Source organism: Coturnix japonica, unplaced genomic scaffold (assembly GCF_001577835.2).
Source record: "Coturnix japonica isolate 7356 unplaced genomic scaffold, Coturnix japonica 2.1 chrUnrandom932, whole genome shotgun sequence".
Taxonomy (NCBI): Eukaryota; Metazoa; Chordata; class Aves; order Galliformes; family Phasianidae; genus Coturnix; species Coturnix japonica.
The window spans coordinates 2,531-13,405 of record NW_015440284.1 but is presented as its reverse complement, the minus strand read 5'-3'; the positions used below and the strand labels follow the sequence as shown (position 1 = coordinate 13,405).

At 49.6% G+C, this 10,875-nt stretch overlaps 1 protein-coding gene across 1 annotated transcript in view; it reads right to left on the bottom strand.

Moving 5' to 3' along the window:
• Positions 1 to 3,527: 3,527 nt before the first annotated feature.
• Positions 3,528 to 10,875, bottom strand: part of LOC107307797 (SUMO-activating enzyme subunit 1-like) — a gene marked incomplete at both ends in the record, with an annotated part of 8,973 nt that continues 1,625 nt past the window's right edge. The window contains 4 exons of the mRNA XM_015851300.1: positions 3,528 to 3,710; positions 4,665 to 4,767; positions 6,713 to 6,855; positions 9,785 to 9,958. Coding sequence (XP_015706786.1) covers positions 3,528 to 3,710; positions 4,665 to 4,767; positions 6,713 to 6,855; positions 9,785 to 9,958 — 603 coding nt within the window. The remainder of the gene's footprint in view (positions 3,711 to 4,664; positions 4,768 to 6,712; positions 6,856 to 9,784; positions 9,959 to 10,875) is intronic.

Genomic DNA, 10,875 nt, shown 5'->3' with positions numbered 1-10,875 from the left:
GAAGTATTTGGGGTTCTATAATGGGGGGGTATTGGGGTGTTATTAGTGGGGGTATTGGGGTCTTATAATGGGGGGGTATTGGGGTCTTAGAGGGGATGGGGGGGTATTGGGGTCTTATAATGGGGGGGTATTGGGGTCTTCTGAGGTGATGGGGGCTATTGGGGGTCTTATAATGGGCGGGTATTGGGGTCCTTGAGTGATGGGGGGCTTTGGGGGTCTTAAGGGGGGGTTTGGGGGTCTTAGAGGGATGGGGCGCTATTTGGGCGTCTTAAGGGGGGGTATTGGGTCCTTAGAGGTGATGGGGGGGTATTGGGGTCTGTATTAAGGGGGGTATTGGGGTCTTAAGAGGTAATGGGGGTTGGGAGGAGGGGGTATTGTGGTCTAGATGTTGATGGGGGAGGGATTGGGGTCTTTATAAGGGGTGGGGGTGATTGGGTCTTAGAGGTGGGGTGGGTAGGTGGGGTTATTGGGTCTGGATTGATGGGGGTATTGGGGTCTTATAATGGGGGGGGGTTATTTGGGGGTCCTTATGAGGGGGATGGGGGGGGTTATTGGGGTCCTTATAATGGGTTGTGTGTGGGAGGGATATTGGGTCTTAGGGGTAAAGTGGGGAGGGTGGGGTATTGGGGTCTTTAGAGGGATGGGGGGTATTAGGGTCTTATAATGGGGGGGTATGGGGTCTTATTAAATGGCGTTGGTATTTGGTCTTAGTAATGGGGGTTGAGGTTATTATGTTTTTGTGTTGCTTTATTTACGGGGTCTGGGGTTAATCGGGTTGCTCGATTAGCTGGTGGTGTGATTATTGGGGTCCTATAGGTGGGACGGGGGAGTGGTGGTTTCTTTATAATGGGGGGGTTATTGTGTGGTCCTTTCTATTTAATGCGGGCGGCGTATTGGCGTCTTTAGAGTTAAAGGGTGTATTGGGTTTATAATGGGGGGGGTTATGGGGTCTTAGAGGTGATATGGGGGGTTGTAGTGGGGGGTATTGGGGTCTTAAGGTGATGGTGGTGGTATTGGTTCTTTATAATGGGTATTGGGGTCTTATTCAAGGGGGTATTGGGGTCTTATAATGGGTGCTATTGGGGTCTTAGAGGTAAAGGGGGGAGGGTGGGGGGTCGTTGTATTGCGGGTCTAGAGGTGATTGGGGTGGAGGGTGGGGGGGTCTCATTTGTCTCTAATGCAATTGGGGGGGGTCTCTGATATGGGAGGGGTCTCACTGTCTCTATGGAATTTGGGGAGGGTCTGCTGAATTGTGGGTGGGGTCTCGCTGTCTCTTTATGGAATTGGGGGTCTCTGAATTGGGGGGGGTCTTACTGTCTCTACATGGAATTGGGGGGGGTGGCTCATTGATAAATCTTTAATGGAATTGGGGGTTGTCGTGTGTCTCTGAGATGGGGGGGGTGCTCACTGTTCCTAATGGAATAGGGAGGGGGGGTTCTCATTGCCCCCCCCCCATATACCATAATTGAACCCCCCCCCATATATTAGCTATTCTTCTCAGATGATGGGACTCCTGTCTGCTGCCGTGGTGGGGGGGTCCGGGCCTAGGAAGTGGGTTCTATAAGGTTAAGGAACCATTAGTTATTGTTACTGTGGGGGGTGGGAGCTTCTATTTAACCCCCCCCCCCCCCCATACTTACAACGCCCACCCCCCCTATTATCCCTTATAGGCTCTATCCCCAACGCGACCCCCCCCGACAGTCACAACTTCTTCTTCTTCGATGGGATTAAAGGCATCGGGGTGGTGTCGAAACGCCTGCGTGGCCAGGTTTTTAAACCCCCCCCCCCCCCCCATTAAAAAGATATCATTTTTGGGTTTAAAACTGTTCTTATTTTCCACATTTGCCTCCCCCGCCCCCTTATTTGCCCTCCCCCCCATTATTTAAAAAATTTATGCTCCTCAAACTTCATTTTATTGGATAAAGGTACAAAAAATAGTGGCATTCAATTCTATTACAATTTATACATGCCCCCCCCCCATATAGAGCCCCCCCCCTTTATACAATGCCCTCCCCCTTCAAAAATTTAACTGTACAGGCTTCCTATAAATCAATATACAGAACCTCACATTGTTACGAGCGCCCCCCCCCCAACTGCCAGTTGATAAGTAGTATATACAGCGCCTCAATGGCCCAGGGCCCCCCCCCCTATAATATACAGCCCCCATATAATAATATTACAGCCCTCCCCTATTATAATATATCAGCCCCCCCATATATAATATTACAGCCTCAATTTGATCAGCCCCCCCCATTAATATTACAGCCCCCCCCCCCACCATTTATATATAATACAGCCCTCATATGATCAAGCCCCCCCGGCCATATAATATACAGCCCCCCCATATATAATATACAGCCCTCAATGATCAGGCCCCCCCCCATATAATAGCACAAGCCCGCGCCCGCCGATATCGATAGATATACAGCCCTCTTGATCAGCCGCCCCCCTCATATAAGTATATCGAGCGCCCCCCCATTAATAGTACAGGCCCCCCCCATATAATAATATACATGCAACCTCTAATGCATCAGCCCCCTCTTTCCCCATATAATATTACAGGACCCCCATTGGTGGACTGCCAATTACTATATACTCAGCCTCGGATTCAACAATGTAGCAGAGCCCATCAAATATGAACCCCCCCCCACTCAAAATATACAGCTCCCGGCGCCCCTCCTCAAATTATAGTCAGCCCCCCCCCAATATAAGTACCCCCAAAGTAATATACAGGCGCCAATAATATCATAATACAGACACCCATTATAGGAGCCCCCCCCCCCATAGATGAATATACAGCCACTTTAATATACAAGACTATAAAAAGAACACCCTCCCTCCCTCAAATCATATCAAAATACAACCCTTCATATATTACCCCCAATAAGTAAAGAGCCCCCCCCTCAATATTACACGTCCATGTATACTACATAATACAAGACTCTAATAGGAGGTGGTGGTGTGATTTGATAGACCCCCCCCCTGCGCCCATTTAGATTGGCCATAATCAAATAGAATAAATAAGGGGGGGAGGGGTTACCTTTGGGTTGGGGGGCTGTTCACTGTGTTGGGGGGGGTTCCTTGGGTTTGGGGAGGGAACTGGTCCCTGTTTTTCTGGGGGGGGTCTCGTGTGTTGGAGATGGGGTCCATGTTGGGATATGTTGTGGGGTCTCCCTGGTTTTGGGGGGGTCCTTGTGGTTTTGGGGGGTTGGGGACTGTGTTTGGGGGGGTCCTCTGAATTGGAGGGGGGGTCTCTGTTGTTTGGGGGGGGTCCTGGGTTTTGGGGGCTCTCTGTCTGGGGGAGGGTCTCTGGTCCTAGGGTCTCCTGTGGGTTTGGGATTCCACTGGTTTGTCGGGGGGTCTCTTGTCTTGGGGGGTCCTTGGGTTTTGGGTCTCGGTCTTGGGGGGGGTTCCCGCTTTTGGGGGGGTCGTTGGGGGGGGCCTCTCTGTTCTGGGGGGGGGTCTCTGTCTCAGGGGGGTCCTGGGTGGTGGGTGGTTTTGGGGGGTCCTGTGTGGGGTGTTGGTACCTCTCTCCCTTTTGGGGGGGGGTGTGTTGGTGTGTGTGTTGTTGATGGGTGTGGGGGTTGTTGGGTGTTGGTCTGACCTTGTAGCAGGAAGAAGTCGGGGCTGGTTCGTTTCATTGCTGCCTGGATCTGCTCGTTGTTCCAATCCAGGTTGAGAGCGTCCTTCAATGGGCAGAAATGGATGCGCTGCAATGGGGGGGAAATGGGGTTAAAATGGGGGGGCTACGACCCCATATAGGGGGGCAGGAGCTAATATAGGGGATCCAGGACCTGATATAGGGGATCCAGACCCCGATATGGGGCTTAATGACTCCATATAAGAGACCCAGACCCTATTATGGGGTATCAAGACCTGATATAGGGGATCCAGACCCCAATATGGGGCTCATTGACCCCATATCATAGAGCCAGACCCTATTATGGGGGGCCAGGACCTGATATAGGGGATCCAGACCCCAATATGGGGCTCATTGACCCCATATAAGAGACCTAGACCCTATTATGGGGTATCAAGACCTGATATAGGGGATCCAGACCCCAATATGGGGCTCATTGACCCCATATTATAGACCCAGATCCTATTATGGTGTGCCAGGACCTGATATAGGGGCTCATTGACCTGATATAGGGGATCCAGGACCTGATACAGGGGATTCAGACCCCAATATGGGGCTCATTGACCCCATATAAGAGACCCAGACCCTATTATGGGGTGCCAGGACCTGATATAGGGGTGCTAGGACCCAATATAGGGGATCTAGGATCTGATATAGGGGATCCAGACCCCAACATGGGGCTCATTGACCCCATATTATAGAGCCAGACCCTATTATGGGGGGCCAGAACCTGATATAGGGGATCCAGGAACTGATATAGGGGATCTAGGACCTGATATAGGGGATCCAGACCCCAATATGGGGCTCACTGATCCCATACAAGAGACCCAGACCCTATTATGTGGGGGCCAGGACCTGATATAGGGGATCTATGACCTGATATAGGGGATCCAGACCCCAATAAGGGGCTCATTGACCCCATATAAGAGACCCAGACCCTATTATGGGGTGCCAGGACCTGATATAGGGGATCCAGCCCCTGATATGGGGCTGATTTTGGGTTAAAATCCAGCTATTTTGGTACCTTTTTCACCATTGTGGTCTCATTGGGATCCACCTTCGCCCTCTTGGCTCCGGGTCCATCGTCTACTGTAGGGTTGTTGGCTTTGGTCACTTTGGTTTTCTCCCTAAAGGCCCAAAATTGCCACTTTTAGACCCAAACAAATGGCTGTGACCCACAGATCTCCCCACCCCATAGATCCCCTGCCCCATAAACCCCCTACCCCATAGATCCCCTGCCCCACAGATCCTACCCTGATATAGGGGATCCAGGACCTGATATAGGGGATCCAGACCCCAATATGGGGCTCAGTGACCCCATATAAGAGACCCAGACTCTATTATGGGGGGCCAGGACCTGATATAGGGGATCCAGGACCTGATATAGGGGATCCAGGACCTGATATAGGGGATCCAGGACCTGATATGGGGCTCATTGACCCCATATAAGAGACCCAGACCCTATTATGGGGGGCCAGGACCTGATATAGGGGATCCAGGACCTGATATAGGGGATCCAGACCCCAATATGGGGCTCATTGACCCCATATAAGAGACCCAGACCCTATTATAGGGGGCCATGACCTGATATAGGGGATCCAGGACCTGATATAGGGGATCTAGGACCTGATATAGGGGATCCAGAACCCAATACAGGGCTCATTGACTCTATATAAGAGACCCAGACCCTATTATGGGGTGCCATGATCTGATATAGGGGATCCAGACCCCAATACAGGGCTCATTGACGCCATATAAGAGACCCAGACCCTATTATGGGGTGCCAGGACCTGATATAGGGGATCCAGACCCCAACATGGGTCTCATTGACCCCATATAAGAGACCCAGACCCTATTATGGGGTGCCATGATCTGATATAGGGGATCCAGGACCTGATATAGGGGATCCAGACCCCAATATGGGGCTCATTGACCCCATATGAGAGACCCCAGACCCTATTATGGGGTGCCAGGACCTGATATAGGGGATCCAGGACCTGATATAGGGGATCCAGGACCTGATATAGGGGATCCAGACCCCAATATGGGGCTCACTGACCCCATATGAGAGACCCCAGACCCTATTATCGGGGGCCAGGACCTGATATAGGGGATCCAGGACCTGATATAGGGGATCCAGACCCCAATATAGGGGATCCAGGACCTGATATAGGGGATCCAGACCTCAATATGGGGCTCATTGACCCCATATAAGAGCCAGACCCTATTATGGGGGGGCAGGACCTGATATAGGGGATCCAGGACCTGATATAGGGGATCCAGACCCCAATATGGGGCTCACTGACCCAGAGACCCAGACCCTATTAAGGGGGGGCCAGGACCTGATATAGGGGATCCAGACCCCAATACGGGGCTCATTAACCCCATATAAGAGACCCAGATCCTATTATGGGGTGCCATGACCTGATATAGGGGATCCGGACCCCAATATGGGGCTCACTTACCCCATATAAGAGACCCAGACCCTATAATGGGGGGCCAGGACCTGATATAGGGGATCCAGGACCTGATATAGGGGATCCAGGACCTGATATAGGGGATCCAGACCCCAACATGGGGCTCACTGACCCCATATCATAGACCCAGACCCTATTATGGGGGGCCATGACCTGATATAGGGGATCCAGGACCTGATATAGGGGATCAAGGACCTGATATAGGGGATCCAGACCCCAATATGGGGCTCATTGACCCCATATAAGAGACCCAGACCCTATTATGGGGGGCCAGGACTTGATATAGGGGATCCAGACCCCAATACGGGGCTCACTGACCCCATATAAGAGACCCAGACCCTATTATGGGGGCCAGGACCTGATATAGGGGATCCAGACCCCATATAAGACACCCAGACCCTATTATGGGGGCCAGGACCTGATATAGGGGATCCAGGACCTGATATAGGGGATCCAGGACCTGATATAGGGGATCCAGACCCCAATATGGGGCTCATTGACCCCATATAAGAGACCCAGACCCTATTATGGGGTGCCAGGACCTACCCCATACATCACACAGCCCCAAAATCGGCCTTTTTAACCCAAAACTCACTCGACGAAGTCGTGCTCCCCCAGGTCCGCGAAGGTGTAACCGTGATAACCAAAGACGTCGCCCGCAAAGAACTTGATCCCGTTTTGGTGGCAGATGTGGTCGATTCTCATCATGGCGTCCCGCGAGCAGCCGGTCACACACACCTACCCCGACCTCGTTAGCGCTAATTAACTCATCACGACTTAATTGGACCCAATGGGGGCCCATCTTAATCCCGAGACTTAATCCCGATCCCTTCCCCTTAATCCTAATCCCTTAATCCCACCCCTTAGTCTCAATCCCTTCCCCTCAATCCCAATCCCGACCCCTTAATCCCAATCCCTTCCCCTTAATCCCAATGTTTAATCCCAATCCTTTCTCCTTAATCCCAATCCTTTCCCCTTAATCCCAATGTTTAATCCCAATCCCTTCCCCTTAATCCCAATCCCAACCCCTTAATCCCAATCCCTTCCCCTTAATCCCAATGTTTAATCCCTATTCTGACCCCTTAATCCCAATCCCTTCCCCTTAATCCCGATCCTTTCCCCTTAATCCATATCCCGACCCCTTAATCTCTATTCCTTCCCCTTAATCCCAACCCTTAATCCCGATCCCTTCCCCTTAATCCCAATGTTTAATCCCTATCCCTTCGCCTTAATCCCAATGTTTAATCCCTATACCTTCCCCTTAATCCCAATCCCAACCCCTTAATCCCAATCCCAATCCCTTAATCCATATCCTGACCCCTTAATCCCAATGTTTAATCTCTATTCCTTCCCCTTGATCCCAATCCCTTCCCCTTAATCCCAATCCCGACCCCTTAATCCATATCCCGACCCCTTAATCCCAATGTTTAATCCCTATCCCTTCCCCTTAATCCCAATCCTTTCCCCCTAATCGGAATCCCGACCCCTTAATCCCAATGTTTAATCCCTATCCCTTCCCCTTAATCCCAATCCCTTCCCCTTAATCCCAACCCTTAATCCCAATCCCTTCCCCTTAATCCCAACGTTTAATCCCAATCCCGACCCCTTAATCCCTATCCCTTCCCCTTAATACCAATGTTTAATCCCTATACCTTCACCTTAATCCCAATCCCAACCCCTTAATCTCGTTCCTCCACCTTAATCCCAACCCTTAATCCCTATCCCTTCCCCTTAATCCCAATCCCAACCCCTTAGTCCCAATCCCGACCCCTTAATCCAAATCCCGACCCCTTAATCCCAATGTTTAATCCCAATCCTTTCCCCTTAATCCCAATGTTTAATCCCAATCCCTTCCCCCTAATCCCAATGTTTAATCCCAATCCCGACCCCTTAATCCCTGTCCCGACCCTTTAATCCCAATCCCAACCCCCTAATCCCAATCCCTTCCCCCTAAGACAAATCCCGACCCCTTAATCTCTATTCCTTCCCCTTAATCCCAACCCTTAATCCCGATCCCTTCGCCTTAATCCCAATGTTTAATCCCTATCCCTTCCCCTTAATCCCAATCCCAACCCCTTAATCCCAATCCTGACCCCTTAATCCCAATCCCCCCCCCTTAATAACAATGTTTAATCCCAATCCCGACCCGTTAATCCCAAACCCTTAATCCAATCCTGACCGCCCTAATCCGATCCCTTCGCCTTAATCCCAAATGTTAATCCTATCCCTTCCCCTTAATCCCAAATCCCAACCCTTAAATTCCCAAATCCTGCACCCCTTAAGTCAATCCCCCCCCCTTAATAACAATGTTTAATCCCAATCCCGACCCGTTAATCCCAACCCTTAATCCCAATCCTGACCCCTTAATCCCAATCCCTCCCCCTTAATACCAATGTTTAATCCCTATACCTTCCCCTTAATCCCAATCCCAACCCCTTATTCCCAATCCCGACCCCTTAATCTCGATCCTCCACCTTAATCCCAACCCTTAATCCTAATCCCGACCCTTTAATCCCAATCCCTTCCCCTTAATCCCAATCCCTTCCCCTTAATCCCAATCCCTTCCCCCTAATCCAAATCCCAACCCTTTAATCCCAATCACTTCCCCTTAATCCCAATGTTTAATCCCAATCCCGACCCCTTAATCCCAATCCTAATACCTTAATCAAAATCCCTTCCCCTTAATCCCATTGTTTAATCCCAATCCCGACCCCTTAATCCCAATCCCGACCCCTTAATCCCAATCCCTTCCCCTTAATCCCATTGTTTAATCCCAAACCCTTCCCCTTAATCCCAATCTCAACCCCTTAATCCCAAGACTTAATCCCAATCCTTTCCCCTTAATCCCAATCCCAACCCCTTAATCTCAATCCCTTCCCCTTAATCCCAATGTTTAATCCCAATCCCATCTCATAACCCCAATCCCATCTCATAATCCCAATCCCATTCCGTAATCCCAATCCCATTTCATAACCTCAATCCCATCTCGCAATCCCAATCCCATCCCATAATCCCAATCCCAATCCCATCTCATAATCCCAATCCCATCCCATAACCCCAATCCCATAATCCCAATCCCATCTCGTAATCCCAATCCCATTCCCTAATCCCAATCCCATCCCATAATCCCAATCCCATAATCCCAATCCCATCTCGTAATCCCAATCCCATAATCCCAATCCTATAATCCCAATCCCATCTCATAATCCCAATCCCATCCCGTAATCCCAATCCCATCTCATCACCCCAATCCCATCCCATAATCCCAATCCCATCTCATAATCCCAATCCCATCCCGTAATCCCAATCCCATCTCATAACCCCAATCCCATAATCCCAATCCTATTCCCAATCCCATCTCATAATCCCAATCCCATCCCATAATCCCAATCCTATAATCCTAATCCCATCTCATAACCCCAATCCCATTTCATAATCCCAATCCTATTTCATAATCCCAATCCCATTATGGGTTTACTATGACCCCCAGGCCAACCCCACGATTTCAAGTTCCTTTAAGAATCCTTTTAACACAAAAAATGGGGCAAAACCCCCCAATTTTCATACACAACCCCCCCCAAAACCCACCCAGGAGCCTTATGACCCCCAACAACTCATCCCTTCCCCCCCATTTTCCTCCTAAATCCCCCATTTTTGGGACTCTCACAGCATCGAATTGGGTGAAGAAAGCTTCGGGTTTGCTCTCGACGTTTTCGGGGTCGGCCTTGACATCCACCATAGGGTTGAGGTTCTGGGCCCGTTCCAGCGACGCCTCGGCCCTATTACGACCCACAGAACCAGCAGGAACCAGGAATTGTGCCCGTGTGTCCTCAGGAGACACCTAAAATGGGGAGAAATAAGGGAATTTAGGGGTTATCCTGAGCCTGAGAGGGTAGAAATGGGGATTATGGGGGGCATAGAGCACTTCTGGTGCCCGAAATGGATGAATTTCCACCTCGGTTTACCCCAAAATTGAGATATTTCCACCCAAAATAGTGATTCTAGGAGCAGTGGATGCCCCAAAATGGAACAATTTGTACCTTTAAGTGACCCAAAACAGGACAATTTTCCCCCAAAAAGAGCATTTTCACAGCAAAAAAGGGTTTAAAACCCGCAAAATTGAACAATTTCCCTCTTATAACCCCTAAAAATGAACAATTTCCCCCTTAAAACCCCTAAAATCAAACAATTTCCCTTTTAAAACCCCGAAAATTGAACAATTTCCCTTTTAAAACCCCTAAAATCAAACAATTTCCCTCTTAAAACCCCAAAAATTGAACAATTTCCCTCTTATAACCCCCTAAAATTGAACAATTTCCCCCTTAAAATCCCGAAAATTGAACAATTTCTCTTTTATAACCCCATAAATTGAACAATTTCCCCCTTAAAACCCCTAAAATCCAACAATTTCCCTCAAAAGAGCATTTTTGAGGGGGGAAAAGGGGGCTTAAATGCCCCAAAACAGAACATTTTCCCCTTCAGATGCCCCAAAACTGCACCATTTCACCCCAAAAAACCCCATTTCGATGCTAGGAATCCCTTCAGGTCACCCCAAAGTCCCCAATTTCCCCCTTTTTCACCCCAAAAAGCCCCCCAAAATGAACCATTTTCCCCTTCATGTGCTCCCAAAAACCCCATTTATCACCTTAAAACTGCCCATTTTCACCCCAAAAACCCCCATTTTGACACTAGGAATCCCTTCAGGTGCCCCCAAAGACCCCAAAATCCCCCTTTTTCACCCCCAAAAACCCCATTTTT